The sequence below is a fragment of the Myotis daubentonii genome, chromosome X (genome assembly GCF_963259705.1).
Source record: "Myotis daubentonii chromosome X, mMyoDau2.1, whole genome shotgun sequence".
In the NCBI taxonomy this organism is placed as follows: domain Eukaryota; kingdom Metazoa; phylum Chordata; class Mammalia; order Chiroptera; family Vespertilionidae; genus Myotis; species Myotis daubentonii.
Genome location: NC_081861.1, coordinates 131,166,872 through 131,189,797, shown reverse-complemented (window position 1 = coordinate 131,189,797; position 22,926 = coordinate 131,166,872). Strand labels below are relative to the sequence as shown.

At 38.8% G+C, this 22,926-nt stretch overlaps 1 protein-coding gene across 6 annotated transcripts in view; it reads left to right on the top strand.

Moving 5' to 3' along the window:
• Positions 1-22,926, top strand: part of REPS2 (RALBP1 associated Eps domain containing 2) — a 195,265-nt gene that overhangs the window by 130,144 nt on the left and 42,195 nt on the right. For all 6 annotated transcript variants that reach the window (XM_059678506.1, XM_059678507.1, XM_059678510.1 and 3 more), the window contains one exon: positions 15,246-15,307. In XM_059678506.1, the coding sequence (XP_059534489.1) occupies positions 15,246-15,307 (62 nt within the window). The remainder of the gene's footprint in view (positions 1-15,245; positions 15,308-22,926) is intronic.

Genomic DNA, 22,926 nt, shown 5'->3' with positions numbered 1-22,926 from the left:
ATATCTATACTAATAAAAGAGCAATATGCTAATTAGACTGGGAGACCTTCCAGGTGTTCTTCTGGACAAAGCCATGGTGGTGGGGCCGAGGTAGAGGTGGTTAGAGGCCAAGAGGGGAGGGCAGTTGTGGGTGATCAGGCTGGTGGGGGGCGGGGCCGTTGGGGGTAAGCAGACCAGCAGGGGGGCCAGTTGGGGGCAAGCAGGCCATCAGTGGGGGTCAGTTGGAGGTGATCAGGACAGCGGGGGGGCAGTTTGGAGTGAGCAGGCCAGCAAGGGGACAGTTGGGGATGAGCAGGCCAGTGGGGAGGGAAGATAGGGGCGAGCAGGCCAGCAGTGGGGGCAATTTGGGGTGATCAGGCTGGCAGCAGGGAGCATTTGGGGGCAAGCAGGCCGGCAGGCAGAGTGGTTAGAGGCAATCAGGCAGGCAGGCAGGTGAGCGGTTAGAAGCCAGCAGTCCCGGATTGTGAGAGGGATGTCCGACTGCTGGTTTAGGCCCGATCCCTGTAAACTGGCAGTAGGACATCCTTTGAGGGGTCCCAAATTGGAGAGGGTGCAGGCCAGGCTGAGGAACACACCCTCCCCGTGCACGAATTTCGTGTACCGGGCCACTAGTGTTGAATAAGAGTGGTGAAAGCAGACATCCTTGTCTTGTTCCTGTTCTTAGGGGAAATGGTTTCAGTTTTTGCCCATTGAGTATGATGTTGGCTATAGGTTTGTCATATGTGGCCTTTGTTAAGTTAAGGTCTGATCCCTCTATTCCCACTTTACTGAGACTCTTTATTAAAAACATTTTAATTAGCAGTTTAAATTGATCACATGGAGAAAAGAGCAGTATGGAAAACAGGTGATACCATTGCATTTACTTATTTTGTTTCCATGCTGATTAATTTTCATAGGAAAGTATAAGGATCTAAGTTATGTAGAATTTTAGTGTATTGCATTTTGCTAGAAATTACTTACTAAAATTTTTGACAAACTAGGAAAGCATGAAGTAGACTATAAACCTATCAAAATAGTGCACCCAGTGAGAACCATGATGCCCATGTACTAGTAGTAACCTCTCAGCTACACTTGTCTTTATATGTCACTTTTGATCAACTGGATCATACTATGTTGCTGTGTTATATCCTGAGCTTCCCAATTATCCTTGCTTTCAGGCCTGATCTTATTTGTGGTAGGGTTCTATTATTAGATGTAACGCTCAGAATTCATAGTGACAGAGCACCAGGTTTTCCTTGAGCTTCTCAGTATTTAATAAATAAAAGGTGTTGGCTGCAATATAGTGTTATTTTGTCATGAGATTTGAAGTCTAAAAGTTCGTTTTGAGCATAGAGAAGTATATATGGGCTGTCGGGCTAGCTGAAAATTTTCAGAGGTAAAAGTACAGTCCAGGTATTTGTCTGTGCCAGTATCCATCATGCTCATTGAGATGTATGCCAGTCTCAGTCTTTGGAAGGTGTGGTTGCAGTGTACAGTCTATTCTTGGCTTCTTTTTCCTTTTCCTGTTTCTTTCTCTACTTATGCCTCCCCCCTCAATAACTTATGTGAAAGTTTCTATACTAGAACAGTGCTGTGATTTATGCCTCTAAATGCCAAAAGCCTGGAGAAATTTTCAAAGGCTTGCCAAGGTGAGGGTGCAGCCAATCCAGCTATTGGGCAGGGTGCATGCTCTTTTATATCCACCCTCCAGATTTACAGCTGTCCCTGGCTGGCTGAGTCCGTTGACAAGGGCCTGTGGGGAGGAACAGGACTTGAATCTCTGGAGGGTGTAGTGGGAAATGTTAGTATAACCTTTAACTTAAAAATGCTTATAAAACTCATTTGAGAGATAGACAAATTCTTTCTTGTGTATAAAATCAAACATCACAGGACTGTCCCTAATGTTATCCCTACCATGGCATCCTCCCCGGGGAATGTATTCCTCAGACATTTTCTAGTGCATTTACAAACATAGATGTGTACCTGTGACATCAATTTCATGTTATTTATCTTTAAAATAATTGGAATCACATTGTGCATGTTTCCCCTATGTGTTTTTTTAATTTTCACCCAAGAATATGTATTTATGGATTTTAGAGAGAGTAGAAAGGAGAGGGAGGGAGGGGGGGTGGAGAGAAACATCGATGTGAGAAACATCGATCGGTTGACTTCCACATGTACCCCAACCGGGGTTCGAACCCACAACCTGGCTATGTGCCCTGACTGGGAATTGAACCCGTGACCCAGTGCATGGACGACACTCCAACCAACTGAGCCATACTGGTCAGGGCCCCTCCATGCTTTTTCATAGTAGATTATTTCTTGGAGATAATGTCCATGTCAGTACTGATAATTTTATAATTCTTTTATATATGTTCTATATCCTGGCTACTCTGTTAAAGACTGTATTATGGAAAATTTCAAATATATGTAAAAGAGAAACCCCATCCACAGATTATTTTGAAGCAAATTCCAGATATTATAATTTCATGCATACATACTTTATATGTATCTCTAATGCAGGGATAGGGAACATTTTTTTCTGCCAAGGGCCATTGGGATATTTATAACATCATTCTTGGGCCATAGAAAATTATCAACTTAAAAATTAGCCTGCTATATTTGGTCCAACATTTAATTAACTCACCCCTAATGCCTTGGCAGGACCAGGCCAAATGATTTCACGGGCCTTATAGGGCCTGCGGGCTGGACGTTCCCCACCCCTGCTCTAATGGATAAGGCCTTTGAACAAATTTAGCTACTAAGCCTTTGTTATATGTAAAAATTAACAATAAACCCTTTATATCATCTAATATCTAACCAATGTTCAGATTTACTGAATTGTCTCAAGTATGTCTTTTTGTAGTGGATTGTTCAAATGAGTATCCAGACAAGGGCTACATGCACATCGTGCTTGTTTTGACATATGTTAACTTTCTTTCAATAGATAGGGTCCTCCTTCAGTCTCCCCCTTTTAATACTCATTCATTCATTTATTCATAGGAAAATTATCCAACCTGTAGACATTTCCACATTCTGTATTTGGCTGGTTGTCTGTTCTTCCACCTCCTGTATTTCCTATAAATTGGTAGGTAGATCTAGGCTTGATTAGAATCAGATTCTATTTTTGGCAAGAATACTTCATAGTGATGCTGTGTACTTCCTACTGCATCCTGTTAGGAGGTCCCTGATGTCTAATGCTGCTGTTTTTGTGATGTTTGCTTGAGCAGTGTATTCATGTAGTATTAGGCTGATTAATCCATTATGATAAAGATCCCCAGCAGCCTTTCAAATAATGTTTTTTAGTCAAGTATTGATCCTTGCCTACATTCCGGAAGAATGTTGGTAAATGTTTAACAACTGGCCATTTGCCAGTTTTTATGGTATAAACACTCCTGTCATGGCCAATTTCACTCTTACTGATGTGTCGCTGAATGTGGGGTTGGAACAGATGTGCACAGTTGGCTCTCACAAGCTGGTTTGAATTGTTTCCAGCAAACCACAGCTTAGATCCATTACTTCATTGGTAGTTGCAAGGTACTATGGTGATACTCTATTTTATTATGTTTACCTTTATTAATTTGGACCATGGTTTATTTAACCATTTTTCTTATTGTTGGACATTTCACTTATGACTATTATAAAACTTGTGAGCTGAAGAATACCATAAAATAATATAATTCTCAATACATCACCACATTCCTTATATGTATTTGAGTTTATAGAATCGTATGAAAACTGAAATAGACTTCAGTAATGATGACCAGGAAGAATGTCTTATTCATTTAACCAATATTTACTGAGTATGTACTGTGTGCTTGCTGCTGTGGAGAATTCAAAGGGGAATATGGATATGGCCCCACATTCTGCCAATCAGTATTAGTTAACTTGTGAGAAGAGTGCTGAAGTCTGGGTGGTTTCTAACTAGGACGGGCTGTGGATGTGGTGGTGGGGAGGGTACACAAGCTGTTGAGCTAACCTTTGAAGGATGGATATGATTTTTGGAGTCAGATTTTGTTGATTCTTCTTTGATATCTGCCTTGGTTCACTTCTTATTACCAGCTGTCTGGGAGGCTACTATAGCAATTTTTAATCTGGCTTGCTTGCTTTGTTCTTTCCTTCATTGAGCAACAGGATTAATTTCCTTAAGCACAACTATGATGTCACCTCTCTACTAAAACCCTTCCTTTATGTGAATACCAAATATCTTTGTCTTGAAAACTGGACCTGAAGCCACGAGAATACATGAGTTCAGTAAGGGACATAGTACCATGGTCTGGCATGCTCAGGGGGGAGTATATTTCAGGAATAAGTGGAGACCAGAAGACTAAAAAGTCTGCTGATGGGGCAAAAAGAATGACAAGTAGGGGAGAAATTTGTAAACTGTGTCCTTAGGAAGTCTTAGAACAGTTTTTTGCAGTGATAGGGTTAATCCACGTTGTAAAAGGTTGTGGAGTGATTGAGAAACTGATGTAGTGTAGTTGTCATCACAAACTCATTTTGAAATGCTTAAGGCTTAGAAATTTGTCTGACTATATGTCACATTTAAAAAATTCATGATAGAAAAGAGACAGTTTCAAGATAGTAGAATCTTTTCCCAGGGGAAATTCGTTGATGTAAATGTAATATGAGAAATTAAACTTGACTTTCATAAGGTTAAATATCATGTGTTTTTGATGCTTAACTCTGTGCATGTCTCTCCATCTGGGATCTAGTAAACTGTTACTACATATCCCATGGTGCATGATGAAGGAGTTATTGGTAAACACTGGCAAATAAATTAAAGAATCATAGAGTGTCAATGTTGAAAGAGAATTGAAATATCATCTTGGCCAGTTCTCACATATTATAGGCAAGGAGATTGAGATCCAGTGAATGTAACTTGCTTTGTTCTCCTTCAGAATCCTGTGAAGATGGGAAATCTTTGTTCAGATCTTTGTTGCAGCAGATTTGGTATCAGAGAAAGCAATCTATATTAATTTAACTTGAGGGGCACACCTTAATTTTTCTATAGGTAATAACACTAATATATAAACTTAAAAGCTATATTAAAGAATAAATATGGTACGCTCTTTATGCAAGAAATTAATATTATTTTCCTGTGTTCTCTCCCATGTGATTTACAGTGTTGGGCAGATTTTCCTGAGATACTTAAGGGAGACAGGAAAGAAAGTCTTGTCTTCATAAATACTTAGAAATCTTAGGAATATATCTATTTTTTATTTAATGATAAGAATTATTATAGAGTGTATATATAATATATATACATAGTATATATTATATGTAAAAGGAATAGTATATTGAATCCCTGACTTTAACAATGATCAATTATGGCCCATCTTGTTTAATCTGTATTCTCCCTCCCATAAGATTAATTACATTTTGTTCTACCATTAGCTTTTTTAAAAATATGTTTTTATTGATTTTTAGAGAGGAAGGGAGAGGGAAAGAGAGAAACATCAATGATGAGAGAGAACCACCCCCACTGGGGACTGAGCCCGTGACCTGGGCATGTGCCCTGACCAGGAATCGAACTGTGATCTGGTTCATAGGTCAATGCTCAACCACTGAGCCATGCCGGCTAGACTCTACCCTTAGCTTAAAAAAAATTGAGATATAATTTGCAGACCATAAAGTTCATCCATTATAAGTGTACAATTAAGTGATTTCTAGTAAATTTATCAAATTGTGCTACTGTCACCATAATCCAGTTTTAGAACATATTCAGCACCCCAGTAATATCCCTTATGTCTGTTAACATTTTAATCCCATACCAGCACCAGGCAACTACTAACTTACTTTCTGTTTCTATAGCTTTGCCTTTTATGGACATTTTATATAAGCAGAATCATACAAATTGGGGCCTTTTGTGTCTGGCTTCCTTTATTTTGTATAATGGTTTTGAGGTTCATCCATGTTATAGCATGCATCAGTATTTAATTTCTTTTTATTGCTGAATAACTTTCATTGTATGGCCGTGCCACATTTTGTCTATTCATTTTTCAATTTGATGGACATTGGAGTTGTTTCTACTTTTTGCCCATCATGAATAATACTGCTGTGAACATTTGAATACAAGTTTTGGTATACACATATTTTAATTTCTCTTGGGTATACATGTAGGAGTACATTTCCTGGGTGTATGGTAAATTTTTGTTTAATCTTTTAAGAAATTACCAAACTTTTCCAAAGTGTCTCTACCATTTTACATTCCTAGCAGCAATCTATGATGATTGCTTGTTCTTTACATCTTCACCAATACTGATTATCGTTTTTATTATAGCCATCCTAGTAGGTGTGAAGTGGTATTTTGTTATGGTTTTGATTTACATTTCCCCCATGACTAATGATGTTGAGCATCTTCTCATGTGCTTATTAGTGGTTCCTATAGCTTCTTTGGTGAAATATCTACTCAAATTGTGTGCCCAGTTTTAATTGTTTGTCTCATTGTTGAGTTGCATATTCTGGAGTCCTTTGTATATAAGTTATAAGTCCTACACCAGATATGTGATTTGTAAATACATTGTTCCAATCTGTGACTTGTCTTTTCATTTTCTTAATGGTGTCTTTTGAAACACAAAAATATGAATTTTGATGAAGTGCAATTTATCAGTTTTTTCCTGTTTGGATCATGCTTTTGGTATCATATCTAAGCAATCTTTGTCTTGAAGACCTTCTTATATTTCCTTCTAAAAGTATAATTTTACTCTTACATTCATGTCTCTAATCCATTTGATTTAATTCTTATATATAGTATGAGTTAAGAGTCTAAGTTCATCTCTTTGTATGTGGATATCCAGTTTTCTCAGCACTACTTGCTGAAAAATACTCTCCTTTCTGTACTGAATTGCCTTGACACCTTTGTTGAACATCATTTGACTGTGAATAAAGGGTTTATTTCTGCACTACATTCTATTCTGTTGCTCTGTATATCCTTATGCCAGTGCTACACTGAATGTTTTTTTTAAAGCAGAGGAGTCATATATAGTCTTGTCAAGAGGCAATCACCTGACTCAGAAGGCTAAATATGTGCTACACTAGCATATTTTTAGATAGTGTCTAGTGTCTTATTTATGTGAATTTGTGATGCAAGCGTAATGAGAAGCATTTTTTTTTTAGTTCCTTAAAGTTGCAATACTTTATTGCTTTGCAGCCTTCTGACATGCTTATTCCCTGGATGTAGAATAACTCCTGTCTACTTGCTTATCCTCCAACTCAGTTCCCTTTTTGCTTTTTACTACTACCTGTCTCATAGGTTCAAAATGTTATATTGATTGCTGCCTGATCATAGTAGCCTTGTGACATTGATGATGTCATTTTACTTCCCCAGGCCTTAATTTTCTCATTTGCAAAGTGAAAGAATTGAATTTGATATTATTACTTTTCCAGTCTCAGTCATTGATATTTTCCCTGTTGAACATTTCCAAGGTATGTGTAAGTTTATCTCTTTCTACTGGTGAAAAAATTGTTCTTTTAACAGAGAATTGAATGAGCTTGTATTTTGAGGGTAGGCTGGGCATCACCAGAGGATCGGGGCAGGTATCATTGGAAAGGTAGTCCTGGCAAACATTTTTTTTTCTTTCTCTCCTTTCTTTTTTTCATTTTATATTTTTTATATATTTTTTATTTTTTTATTGCTTAAAGTATTACAAAGGGTATTACATATGTGTCCATTTTATCCCCCGCCCTAGACAGTCTCCTAGCCTCCCCTGTTCCCCAGTGTCTTATGTCCATTGGTTATGCTTATATGCGTGCATACAAGTCCTTTGGTTGATCTCTTACCCCCTCCCTCCTGCCCCCCAACCCTCCCCGGCCTTCCCGCTGCAGTTTGACAATCTGTTTGAGGCAGCTCTGCCTCTGTATCTATTATTGTTCAAAAGTTTATAATGGTCTCTATTATCCATGAATGAGTGAGATCATGTGCTATTTTTCCTTCATTGACTGGCTTATTTCACTTAGCATAATGCTCTCCAGTTCCATCCATGACGTTGCAAATGGTAAGAGTTCCTTCCTTTTTACAGCAGCATAGTATTCCATCGTGTAGATGTACCACAGTTTTCTAATCCATTCATCTACTGATGGGCACTTAGGCTGTTTCCAGATCTTAGCTATGGTGAATTGTGCTGCTATGAACATAGGGGTGCATATATCCTTTCTGATTGGTGTTTCCGGTTTCTTGGGATATATTCCTAGAAGTGGGATCACAGGGTCAAATGGGAGTTCCATTTTCAGTTTTTTAAGGAAACTCCATACTGTCTTCCATAGTGGCTCCTGGCAAACATTTTATTGTGTACATAGGTGTATATGACAGATGAATCCATCACTGTGTAACTGGGTGATCAGGGGCTAGGTAGGCATAGGCTTGCACATGCTTTTGTGATTAGAAAGGAGAGAGAATGATTTCTGTTACAAAGAAAGAGCCATTTTTATGAACTTGCCAAGAAGAGGAATGGTCCTTACTGATGAAATCCTTGAAGCTTTGCATATGGCTAACTCTCTACTTGATTGATACTTAAAAGTGTAGTTCCCACTGGCAAGCTCCTTTCAACATTTTCCATCCTGTAAGTGTTTTTTTTTATTTTCCTTTGGCATTAGAATGCTTTTATTTTCTTCATAAAATATTCCGAGTTTGGGAGGATAGGGGCCCTTTTCCACAGCTGAAGTTATTCCAAGTTTCATTCCCCTGAAGAATCGGCTTTCTTTCCTTGAAGCTTTCAATCACCACATCTGCTGCTTTATTTCCACTCAGTAAGTTAGAACATGTTTTCATTTAGTCATTGATTTGGGGCTTTGTAAAAATCTGAAGGAAATTAGTAAATAGACAGTAATATCTATGAATAATATTTTGCCTGGAAATTTCTAAGTATAATGAAGAGGATAAAGATTTTTAGAAGTTAGAGTTTTGAATGAAGATACCGAGAAACAGATTTAGTAGATCAGTTTCAGAAAATATACATCTTCTAATGGTGTTTTAATAAACACTGGAAATCATTAATGTGTTTTCTACATTTAGGATTAAATGGCAATTTCTTTCATGAACTTTTTAATCTGTGTTTTTTTTTCAGGATTTGGTTATGTTTTATTTTTTCCATGGTTGCACTTATAAAATTGTGGATTTGAGAAAGCCTTGCTGGTATCTGGTGTCCCACCTTATTAACTATAAGACATCATGAATAAACCTGCAATTGCTTCATGAGTATGGTGGCTTTAATGTCTGCAGAAAAATGTTGTCCTCCCCTCTCTTCTTTCATTCTGTTACCTTCTGGAAAAGCACTTACATTGTCATCTTTTGCATGCATATCCTAGATTATTCAGCCAAAGTATTTTTTTCAATTTCATTTTTCATGAAGTTATGCTTTTTCTTTCTTTCTGTTTTTAAAAACATTGATTAGAGCATTCTGGATAAAAATTTTGAATATATCCCTAGCCAGGTGACTTAGTTGTTGGAATGTTGTCCCATACACCAAAAGGTGGCAGATTCGACCCCCAGTCAGGGCACATACCTGGGTTGTAGGTTCAATTCCCAGTTGGGGCATGTACAGTGGGCAATTGATTGATGTTTCTCACTCACATAGATGTTTCTCTTTCTCTTTCTCTCTTTTTCTCCCCCTCTCTCTTCTTCCCCCTTCCTCTATCTCTAAAAAATCAATAAAACATAGTCTCCAGTGAGGATTAAAACAATTTTTTGAATCTAATTTAACATCATGAATTAACTAAAAATATTATAAGAGGAGATTTTTTACTGAATTTAATTCTCATTATTCACTCACTGTGTGAGTGCTTACTAAACACAAGGCAGTGTGTTTTCGTGCTATGGGAAACAAAAAGATGAAGTAGATAAAAAATTGGTAGAATAAAGCTAGATTAATATCTCCTACCATTAAAGGAAATGAACACAGAATACAAACACAAGGATGAGATTCTTCAGCAGCATCCAAACAAGGAAAGATGCCTGAGCTAATGGCATTTTTACTTTGGGAACAGTGGCAACTAAGGGAAAACCTAAGATTTGGGGCATGCTCTCGACTGCCTGTCTCCCTCCAGAAGCCATATATGTGAGTAGGTGAAACTTAAGATATCTTACTGATACTCCAAATTGGGAGTGAAGTGGAGTGAGTAGGTAATCTCAATTTTCCCTTCTCTTGACTGAGAGTCAGTGGACAAGACTTCCGGAAAGAGAGAGAAAAAGCTGGAAAAGTGATTTGCTGGAAGGGAAGGCCCAGAGCTCCATGCTGAACTGCGGAGACAAACTAAAGTCTGAGAAGTACTCCAAGGCCATTGGTTTACCTCAGGACTTGGGAGAATACACTCTGCTACAGGATCTTTTATGTTGATTGTTCTGGTTCCCTTCATATTTCAAAATAACATTTGTATAACCTCTTGTTGATATTTCAGTGTTAGTCATCATCATTTGTCTTCCCCTCCTCAGCACCTTTCCCCTCTCCCACTCTCCCAATATAGTTATATTATAGTTTTAGTTAGATTAGTATTTAGTGTTTATCTTATTATGGCTATGTAAGCCATTTGCTACATTATTTACTTTTCTTCCTTGCACAAATTTTTGTATGCCTTGGAGTGAATAATCAGCTTGTTTTCTTTTCAATGTACTTGCCCCTAAATCAACTGTAGACTCAGTGTTCCAAAGTTCTTCTTATGAAATTCTGACACATCAAGTTTCATCTTTCTGAGGAAATCTAAAGCAATTGTTTTCTATGCATGTTATATAGTTTTTATCATGGTATCTCCCTACACTGTCATTCAAGGATTCCCTTCTTCTTTCTCCTATGTTGAATCTACTTTATCCTGTATCTATGTCATGCTCTTTCTTGGTTTATTCTCTTGTTTTGGTAGAGAATATCCTTGAGTAGCTTTCTTGGAAAGGGTGCATGGAACTCAATTTGAGACCTTGAATGTCTAAAAATATATTTAATTTAACCATCACGAAGACTGCTAGTTTGGGCATACAATTATTATGGAAATAAGTTTTCTTCAGAATTTTAATGGCATTGTTCCAATGAATTCTAGCATCCAGTAGTATATTAATAAGTCTAAAACCATATGGACTCCTGATCATTTATATGAGGCTTGCCCTCCTCTACCACCCTCTGCTGGAAACTTGTGGAATCTTCTAACTCCAGTGTTTTAAAATTTCATGTTGATGTGTCCTGCCAGGGATCTGTTTTTGTTTTGTTTTGTTTGTTTTTCCCTATTGTCTTGGGTACTCAGTGGGCTCTTTTAATTTAGAAACTCATATTCTTCATTTTTGGGACATTTTCTTGAACTATTTAATTGATTTTTTCCTGCTATTTGCTCTATTTCTCTTTGTGGAACTTTTATTTGGATATTACTATACTTTCTGTAAGATTTCCTCAGATTATCTTTGAAACTTTCTATTAAGCTTTTATTTTTGAATGTTAAAAGATATATAATGAAGAAATGAAGTATTTTTGGCCACAGGATTAAGTCTGTAGTTAGGCTGGGTTTCAAGATCCCTAACATCTTACCCTAGCCGTTTTGGCTCAGTGAACAGAGCATCGGCCTATGGACTCAAGGATCCTGGGTTAGATTCCAGTCAAGGGCATATGCCTGGGTTGCAGGCTCAATCCTCAGTACGGGGCGTGCAGGAGGCAGTTAATCAATGAATCTCTCTCATCATTGATGTTTCTATATCGCTCTCCCTTCCTCTCTTAAAACAATAAAAAAAATACTTTTAAAAAAGATCCCTAACATCTTGATATTTTATAACTGTGCCTACACTTAGAATGAGGTTTAACTTGTCCCATAAATCTTCAGCTCTCTTTATACCTATCATCTTTTAAAGAAAATGTGTGGATTCCACTCGTTGTACTGCCTCAGAAGTGATCACATCTATTCATTTTGTGTATCCCAATGCCTAGCACAGGCCTCACACATACCAGTCACACATTGTTTTACAATTGATTGCACCTACCATGGGCAAGGTGATAGGAAAAAAAAGATACAAAGACAACTCAGAAATCTTCTTTGCATCAAGGATCAAATAAGTTTCATTTAGACATATAAAGAACCTTTCTATTAAGCTTTCTCTTTCTGCTATTATGTTTTTAATTTCCAAGTGCTTTTTTGATTTTTTTGAATGTTCGTTTTCCAATAGCATCCCATTATTTCATCTTTATAAATAACATTTATCTCTCATTGAGACTTTCCCTGATGACTCTATTTAAAATTGCATTCCCAATTCTGACCCCGTTATCTGTAGAATATGTTTCATGAGGGTAGAGATATTTTTTCCCCACTAGTATTTTACCAGAATCTCAAAGTGTCTAGCACATAGTAAATGTTTAGATATTTCTGGAATAAGCTGGATTATCTTTCTGACGGTATTAATAATATACATTTAAATTTTTCTCCTAGTATAGATCTAATCTTTTTTTTTGGTGTTACCTTTTTATATTTTTACTAGAGGCCTGGTGCACAAAAGTCATGCACAGGGTAGGGGGTTAAGTCCCTCATCCTGGCCTGCAATCTCTCGCAATCCAGGACCACTCAGGGGATGTCGGACATTCCTTTCACAATCCGGGACCACTGGCTCCTAACCGCTGGCCTGCCTGCTTGCCTGATCGCCCCCAACCACTCTGCATGACTGCCTGATTGCCTCTAACCCTTCTGCCTGCCTGCCTGATCACCCCTAACCACCTCTGCCTGCCTGTCTGATCGCCCCTAACCACTCATCTGCCTGCCTGATCATCCCTAACGGCCTCTGCCTGCTTGATCGCCCCAAACCACTCGCCTGCCTACCTGATTGCCTCTAACCGCCTTTGTTTGCCCGATCACCCCTAACCACTAGCCTGCCTGATCACCCCTAACCACTTGCCTGCCTGTCTGATCACCCTTAACCACTCACGTGCCTGCCTGATTGCTCCTAACTGCTCTGCCTGCCTTATAGCCCGTAACCACTCACCTGTCTGCCTGATCACCCCTAACCACTCACCTGCCTGCCTGATCACCCCTAACCACTCACCTGTTTGCCTGATTGCCCCTAACTGCTCTGCCTGCCTCATAGCCCCTAACCACTCACCTGCCTGCCTGATCACCCCTAACTGCCTCTGCCTTGGCCTTCGCCACTGCGGCTTCGTCCAGAAGGACGTCCAGAATGACATTCGGAAGGTCATTTGGCTGTCCGGTCTAATTAGCATATTATGCTTTTATTATTATAGATTGCTCTTAGATTAGAAAATTTTCTGCAGATACTTGGTGATACTTCATCATCTGTTTATATTTAAGAATGGGGGTTAAAAGCTGACTGGAGTAAAAGAATAAATAGATGGGACTTGCTATCTGTGGGCTTCATGGTAGAATGATCTTGTTTGGCCATCTTGTTGGATATCTCCTTATGTTGTGTCTAGATCTTCCTTGTTGACTGGTTCAATTACCTGGAGCACATTCTTCCACTCTTTGGATGTAATAGTCTGGGAGCAGAGAGGAAGAGGGCTGGAAGAGACTCAGCATCCAGAGTACATATGTTACTAATCTTCCTATTTTCAGTATGGCCCTAATGCCTTCATCTGGCCATCTTGGCTAGAAGCAGAAGTCAGTTTAATTAAATGGCATATTTCTCAGTCTTCTTTTAATAAAGGGTTGTTTTAACAAACACATTAATGCTGGTGCAAGGCTTTTCCCTTAAAAGCACATAGAGATTTTTTTGTTTGTGTTTTCATTTTGTTTTTAAAGTAGCTGGTAATTTAAAGGACCAGTCCATGAGGACCTGTAGAGTAGGGGCCCTGAGATGGATAATTCCTGAGGCTTTTGTCATTCTCTGTTGCTGCGTGCTTTGTTATTGAAGGCTGTTCAAGGTCTCAACTTTGGAGTTTTGACCCACTGATTATTTCATAAATTTTAATGAAATACAGATTGAGAGAAATCATTGATGGGGCCACATGGTTGTACCATATTTATGCACTGGCTCAGAATGAAAATCTCTATGAAATTACTGAGTTACCTTTGTGGAAAGCCCCAAACTCCATCTTCTAGCTTGTCTGATCTAGCTAGGACAAAATCAAGAGTGATTTGCAGAAACTTCTATGTTCTTGGCACATTGCTATGATTTATTTTTAAGGCACAGAAAATTGTCTAAATATTAGCACACATATTACAGATTTGCAAATAAACTATATATAGTTATATAGAGCATGCTGTGCTTTTCTAAGGAGTCTATAAAGAATGTGGTTTAACTTGCCAGTGTGTAATAATAAACTTATTTTTTGTGTGATTATGAGCTTTATTTATAATTCAATAGCAGATGTTTATTTTCATTAAGTTACAATTCTAATGTTTTTGGCTTAACTAAAATTTCCTCTATATCTCACAAAATAAAAAAAATTAGACTGAAAGTTTCTTTCAAAAGATCCTTCAGATGGGACCAGGTTATTTTAGAAACAGATTTAATTATCCATGATAATAAGGAGTAGGGAGCGAAAAGGAAATTGTGATCTTTGAAGAACCCCTAAATATCATTTTAGTCCATCACCTCAGCTTTCCCTACTGCTACCAGACCCACTCACTCACAGGGCACTATTGTTGCCTTGGGATCGATCCTGGTTCTCTTAGTTTCTGCAGCTTACTCACTGAGCCAATGAACAGTGTAATAGCCCACAGCTAGGGAGAACAAAGGCTCTAGATCATTTAAAACTAAAAAATTAACAGCAGAATAATGAGCGATCGACTGCCTTTCCTTGCTGGGTTCCAATTTTTTTTATCAGAGTGGTTTTTCTTACCATTTTACACTTTCTTAATCACAACAGCCTATATAAATACTTGACTATTGGGTGGGATAAAAATGAAAAAAGGGATTAGAAAAAGCATGTACTCTTTTTTAAAAATTAAGCCTTTAGATGGACTTTAACAACTTAAATATATTAAATGCTATTCCTGCCTTAGCCTTTATTGCTCAGTGGTTAGAGCGTTGGCTCACAGATTGAAGGGTTTTGGGTTCGATTTTAGTCAAGGGCACATACCTTAGTTGCAGGCTTAATCTCCTAGCCCCAGTCGGGGTATATGTGGGAGGCAGCCAATCGATGTGTATCTCTCACATCAATGTTGATGTTTCTCTCTCTGTCTCTCCCCCTCCCTTAATACTCTCTCTAAAAAAATATTAGTGGAAAAAAATATCATCGGGTGAAGATTAACAACAACAACAAAAAGTAACAATATGCTATTCCTAGTTAACAAGTGGAAGTTGTGTTTTATTTTGTTTTTGGTGGTCTTTAACAGTATGTTTTTCTTTTCAGCTACTAAGTCAGGATTGTTACCTCCACCACCGGCGCTCCCTCCGAGACCTTGTCCATCACAGGTAGGAGACAGATGTTGATTTCTGTAAACTGTTGGGTGGTAGAGAACAGTTGTCCTACCACTGGGTTTCCTTTGTGAGGGTGGATCGCCGCACAACTGGCCGGTCAGGTTTCCAAGAGCTGAGAATGGTTGAACTTTTTCTTATCTAGCTAGTCCCCTAACCTCTTGTGGAAAAGGGAAAATTTCCTCAATAAGCAACCAAGAAAATGTGTACTAGTTCACTCTTGGCTGTAGAAGGTTGCATGTGGTTTTCATACAGACAGGGAGTAGTAAATGGGGAATCTCTCTAATTAAGGTGGGGGACATGGTTTTTCTGTATAGCATGTGCACTCTTGGTGCCTACAGTATAGTTTCATATGTATTTTAGGAGCTGTGTTAATTCTGAATAAACTAAAAAGAAATGCTTATTAACCTGGGGTTAGTGCTGTGGTTTGGGCCCACAGCGCTTTCTTTAGGATAGTATTTTTCCTTGGAAAAATAAGCTGAAACAGCGGGAATTGGGAAAGCATGTCACCAAAAACTCGTTCACCTGTGAATTTATTCTGCCTTATTTACATGTGCTACTCTGGCCTTATTCATCACCATTCTTTGTAGAGTTGAAAATGAGAAGCAAGCAACAATCTGTGGAGTGTGGTAAAGGGTGCAACAGATCCTTCTTTTTATTCATTTCTGCTTAAGATACTTTCTATCTTTAAAGACCTTCTGACTTTTGGCAGACAATGTTGGGCAATTTCTCAGTAAGTACTCTCAGTTTCTACCGTATTGCTCTGGGTAGTTCAGAGCATACCTTTCCATATCAGCATCTCAGGACTCGCTGAGTCACTAAAACCACTTAACACTTGTTTGTCCTTTTAGAGAATTAGATGGTTTTTGGCATTCACTCAAACTTGAGATGTAAATACTGTGAGGTATTGATTTCCTGCTTCAGTTTGAAGTGGAATAAAAGCCCTGTTCTTCCTTACCACATATAAACAAGTGAGAACCTCTTTTCCAATACTCCAGCAATGGGTTTAAGAGATGTTGTTGGGTAATCTGTCAATAAGTATTTATAGAGTCTCTGCTATATGTCTAATGCCCAGTTTTAGTTCCACCCTAAGCATTTTTCTGGTTATAATTTCTGCTTGTTTAATTATTGAGCATCTACAATATTGAGCATCTACAATAGACCAGGCATTAAGCAAAGTGCTTTCAATGCATTCTTTCATCTTCACAAAAATTCTATGGCATCGGTACTAATATTATCCTTTTTGTTTTTACAGATAAGGAAATTGAAGCATACAGGGGTTAAGCAAGTCACCCAAGGTGACATAGCTAGTAAATAGTAGAGCCAGCTCCCAAACTGAGGCCCATCTCCTGCAGATCCCTCCCCTCCCCATCATTGGAGTCAGAATGTCTCTGTATACAGGAAGACAGTGATCCATAACACTGGCAATTGAGGCTTTCACCACGTCCCCCTAAGGAGGACCTAGATGAGATGAGGCTCTGGATTTGCACCAACAGCAAACCTGGACTTTGTCACAGCAAAATTAGTGGGCATTCTGCCAGCTGCTGCCTTCAAATGGGCTTGGGAGGCACCTGGATGAATGAATGGAAGGCCTGTCTGAAAGGGCTTTTGTGACCAACCTCCTTATCTTTCTCCTGCTGTGCAAGAGCCAATAGTTACTTCTCCTTGTGCTTCTGCTATCAGCAGTCCTCATCTGAGCTGCTGGAGGTGGGCTTCCTGCTTGCTTTGGGGCTTAGTGACCCAGGATCTGACAGGAACTGGGAATTCTCAAGTCACTGTTAATGTATGAGACTGCTGCCTTGTCCGCTCCATTTCCCATCACAATGCAAACAGTGAGCCCAGCACTCAGCCCAAGCCTTCAACTCAGCTGCCTAACTATGGAGATTTTAGACTACAGAAACAGGTGTGTGAGAATTCAGGCAGGAAGCCCCCACCCCACTCTCCACCTTGTGTTCCCCAAACTACTTGTGATAAAAAGGTCTCTGGGAGACATTACTAGGGCCCTGTGGTAAGACACATTTGCAGGCTGCTGCCTCTGTGTGGCTCTGGGAGATTCCCAGTGCATATGAGCCCGTGAAAGGCTTTGAAGTCATACAATAAAGAAACCTGGTCAATTTTGTTAAAGCTGGCAATTTCCTAGCTTGTGTGACCATTCATCTCTTTATTTTTAAAATACCTATTCATATCCGGAGGGCTTAGTGGTTAGGAAACATTATTATACACCAGCCTTAAGGTATTGGTAAGAACATCTCCAAACCCCTTTCATCTGTCACCTCATCTCTATATGTGATTAAAGCTAAAATTTTATATCTTCTGCCAATAGTTTTTTTCTAGAAAATGAAAAAGAAAGTTTACTGCACATTAGCTTGGGATTTCAAGTTATGTTTTCAGTTTGTTGTGTTTCCTTCCTCCCTTTCCTATTCCTTCTTGCTTACTCTCCTATGAGTTTTTTTTCCCCCCCACTAAATACTCTAAATTCTTCTTTGCTGTTAAAAATATTTTTGAATGTTCCTTGGACAGTCTTCCTGACTTTGGGAAAAAGATATATATACAGAGTGGAGGAAAAGTAGGTTTGCAGTTGTTCATATGGAAAAAATACAATAATTAATGAATAATAATATGTTGATAAACTGCATTTTGCATACTCACAACTGTAAACCTACTTTTGCCCCATCTTGCTCTTAACTACAGATATTTCTTTTATGAGGCTTAAACTAGGGGAGAAACCAGGAAGCCTGGTATAATTAAAATCATTATGTTTATTGTAGTTCTGAGAAGAGATTAAGAGAAATATTTTCAAATTATTTTTGGATTTAAAATTTTCATGTTATTGCTAAATGGGCAAAACTAGGTTGTAATAAATAAGAAAATGTTTTATTTCCTAGAAAGAAACACTTTTACAAACTATGTGGCCCATCAGCGATGTACTTCCAGGTTTTAAGTATATAAGAGAAAGAGTTTGGCCCTAGCTGGTTTGGCTCGTGGACAGAGGCTTGGCCTTTGGACCTAACGGTCCAGGTTCAGTTCTGATCAAGTGCATGTACCTCAATTGCAGGCTCCTCTGTGGCCCTGGGCCTTACTTGGGGTGCATGCAGGAGGTAACCAATGGATGTGTTTCTCTCACATCAATATTTCTTTCTGTCTTTCCCTATCTCTTCCACTCTCTAAAATCAATGGAAAAATATCCTCAGGTGAGGATTAAAAAAAAGAGTTTATATGTTTGCAGCTGTGTGCACAAAGGTATATTTAGATCATTTCTACATATACCAAAAGTATATCTCCACTGTTATTAAGTGAGAGAGATGAGTATAGGTTTTCAGCATAAAACACAGTTTAGCTGGCCTCTACTTACACTAAGCACCACTGTGATATGAACATCTGGATTGAGTTATACAAATGGGGCCCTGGAGTTAGGAAAAGGAATAAATTCAGAGAAACAGATCCTTTTATTTTTCATACTGTAGGTAAGATCAAGAAGGACCCAGTGACTGTGTGAAGAATCAAATGGTTGGTGTCCCCATTTTCCTGTGGACAGGCTAGAGACAGGGCATGTTATTTTGGCTCAGTTCAGAAGAGGTGACACACTTTTTTTTTTTAAGAGACTGATTCATAGCATAAATGACTAAAAGGTGATTAAAGTTAACTGTTTCATAGGGAGCAGTGTTAAAATGAGAGTTAGTTAAGCTTATTAGCTCACTGTGTGTATATAAACTAAATGAAATGCCATCTACAGAACTGGTGCTTGTCCTATAGGTAGAGAGGTCAGTTCTCTGCTAAGGGCCAGTTAGTACTTCAGGAGCTAAATCCCTTTAATAGTGTTGATCTCATGCCAAATTTCTTATGGCAATTGTAATAGAGCTGCAGCTTCAATGTAATTATCTTTACTAAAGAAAAGATTTTTTGATACAAAGCATAATCTGTTCAATTTTATATTAGCACCACATTTGATGAATCTGGGCTCTCTGTAGACTAATGTGCTCAGAATTTTCCTATTTATATCACTAATGGCTCACCTTATAATGGCAGGTGCTCCTCACCAGCAGTCTGATGAGTACTAAAGTAGCATTATAAGAAGAAAGCATTATGAAGGAAGCACTTTATCAATACTTTGAAGCTTTGAGAGACAGAGGAGGGTTTCATGGAAGGGCTGGGGTGACCAATGAAATGCGTTTTATTTTTAAAAGTTTTTTTTTGTTAATCCTCACCCAGGGATATTTTTTCCATTTATTTTTAGAGAGAGTTGAAGGGATGGAGGGAGGGAGGAAGGGAGAGAGAGAGAGAGAGAGAGAGAGAGAGAGAGAGAGAGAGAGAGAGATTAAGAAGAAGAAGAGAAAAACATTGATGTGAGAGATACATCGATTAGTTGCTTCCCGAATGCACCCCAAGTGGGGCCAGGGATCGAACCTGTAACCCAGGTACATGGTGTTGACTGGGGATCAAACCTGAAACCCTTTGGTGCTGGGGCCGATGCTCTAACCAACGAGCACACTGGTCAGGGCTAAAATGAGCTTTAAAGAAACAAGATAACTTTTCCTTTTAGATGATTGAGGCATTCAGAGATTTACTGTAGAGAAAAAGAAAATGCAAAGGAACAGGCATGCAAAGAGGTCCCCATGTGTTCCAGGAACTGCCTGAAGTTTGGAAAAGCATGAGATGTTGGGGGAGAGAGATCTAGTGTTTGGAGGCGGCAGTGAAAAAAGCAAGTGGCCCACTCACTCCAGTCCCATTGCTGCCAGAGCTGTGGGAGAGGAAGGGCCTCTTGACAAGAGAGCTCCATCTGAGAGCAGCCCCTTAAGACAGAGCGCAGGGTGTTACTTAGCTCAGCAGTGCTCATTTCTGTGTGCCCTGGAATCATCTGGGGGAACTAAACCTACTGAGGTCTGGGTCTCATACCCAGAAATTTTGGTGTGGGGTGAGGCTGGGGAACTGGGAGTTTTAAGAAGCTTCCCAGGTGATTCTGAAATGCAGCGAAGACTGAGAAGCAGTGATTTAAGGCAAGAGGAAGGATTGTTCAGCGGAGATGTTGAAAATATAGGAGATTTGTTGATGATGTGCCATGAGTTCTTCAAGGGCACAGTGGAAGGCTTTCTTGAGTTGGGGAGGGTGGGAGGTGGGCGGTCAAATTACGACTGCACTCAGATCCCATGGCGACAAAAACCCAGATCACGACAGTGGCCTGGGCCTTGTGCTTCTTGTGATGAATGATGCCCACAGGATCAGAGAACACTATGAGGAGGTTTTTCTGGAAGGACTAGTCACTGTGTGCTGCAGGTCCTGTGTGTACTGTGGTGAAGGACTAGCCAAGAACACAGATGGCTAATCTCTCTTGTAACTTTGTCATGTGCCTAGAATCAGGTTCCTAAGGCAGTACTACACCCAATAGGAATATGCTGGGCATGCTGCTCTGTTTCAAAGCCAAGTTGCTTAGATACAGCTTTTTATAAAGTACTGCCTATGTTTCATTTAAAAGGAAAGATTGAGGCTCACATAAACTCAAATGGCCACTTGGAGGCCCTGACTTCTGAAATATTTGACAGTTTGTGTTTTAAAAAATACCCTGTCCTTGTAAATTAATATCCTATCACTACAAGTGTTCTTTCCATAAGTTAATGGAAATGAGAAAATTAGACTAGATGGCTCCTTCTAATGCTTATGATCTCTGATTCTGTGTCTTATTCTTCTGTCCAAGAAAAATTTTGTTGCAAATATAGATGAAACATCATCCTACACAATTGGGGGACAAGATGGCTTAGGCTAATTTCTCCCTGCTCTACCCTGCTAAGTTTTTTTTTTTTTTTTTTTTTTTAGTTTTTACAACTAAAAACCCTGGACATAATATAACAGAAGGAGGACTTTAAAAGATATAAAGAGGAAAGTAACTAGCTATGGTCTTAGGACCTGAGGAATGGCATGGCGGTGTGTTCCCTGAAAAAATTTTAAAGTCTCCCATGTATTCTGGACTGGGCACTATAGAAGCCTACAACCTGGAACCATAAACAGACACAGGCCAACCCCCCCCCCCCCCCAGTCTACTGTCTAGCCAAAGGACTGGAAAATGGATAACCAAGCTGGATATAAATCTTTGGCAATACCTGCCCTACTCCAGCCAATCACCATGGATACCCTTCCCTCTGACATCAGCAAAGACTAACTGAGGAGTATGGTATCTTGCCCCTTACCTGGTGGCAACCAGCCCGGGGTGGTGCTTTCCTACCTGGCAGAGATGGCTTCAACAGAGACCAAAGAGGGAATCTAGTCTCCTAACCCCAGCCTTATGGCAGCAGGTGGCCTGGGAGGCACTTTACCCCCCCCCCCCCCCCGACAGACAGTGTCACTGGAGACCAAAACCTCTCCAGATAAGCAAAAACTCAAGGAAGTTGTCACTAGTAGACCTTCCCTATAGGAAATGCTAAAGGGAGTGAGTCTTCCTGGCTGAAATGAAAGGATACTAGACAGTACCTTGAAGCCATATAAAGAAATGAAGGATGGTAAAGGTAGCTACATTGGTAAAAACAAAAGCCAGTAGTGTTGCAGTGTGGGTTTGTAACTCCTCTTTTATATTTATATATGATTTAAAAGGGAAATACTTAAAACAATAATTATGTATCTGTTAATGGGCATGTATATAAATATACAATTCGTGACAATATATAAGGGGGCAGTGGGGCTGTAAAGGAGCAGAGTTTTTGTATATTATTGAAACTAAATTGGTATTAATTCAAATTTGATTGTTAAAAAGTTATGATGTTAACTGTAATCCCTGGGTAACCACTAAGGAAAAAAAAACTAAAAAAATATACAGAAAAAATGAGAAGGTAAGAAAAATGGTACACTAGAAAAAAATTAATCACAAAAGAAGACAGTGATGGTGGAATTGAGAAACAGAACAGCTATAAGATATAGAAAATAAATAGCAAAATGACAAAAATAAATCTTTCTTTCATAGTAATTATTTTATTAAAATCTCCAGTTAAAAGGCAAAAATGGAATAGATTAAAAAATATCCAACTATATGCTGTCTGCTCACTTTAGATCCAATGATACAAGTAGGTTGAAAGTAAAGGGATGTAAAGAGATATTCTATTACACATAGTAACCAGAAGAGAGCTGGGGGTTTATACTAATATCAGACAAAATAGACTATATGACAAAAATTGTTATAAAAGACACAGGACATTATGTATTGATAAAATGGTCAATCCATTACGAAGATAAACACAAACTTATACACACCTAACAACAGAGTCTGAAAATATATAAAGCAATTCCTAATGGAATTGAAGGGAGTAATAGACAGCTCTACAGTAATAGAGACTTTAATAGCTCATTTTCAATAATGGTTAGAACAACGAGACCAGTGGTCTCAACCTGTGGGTTGAGACCATCGGAAAACACATATAGCATATCAGATATTTACATTATGATTCATAACAGTAGCAAAATTACAGTTATGAAGTAGCAATGAAAATAATTTTATGGTTGGGGGTCACCACAACATGAGGAACTGTATTAAAGGGTCGCGGCATTAGGAAGGTTGAGAACCACTGAACTAGACAGAAGATCAATATAGAAATAGAGGACTTGAACAAAACTATAAGTCAACTAGACCTAATAGG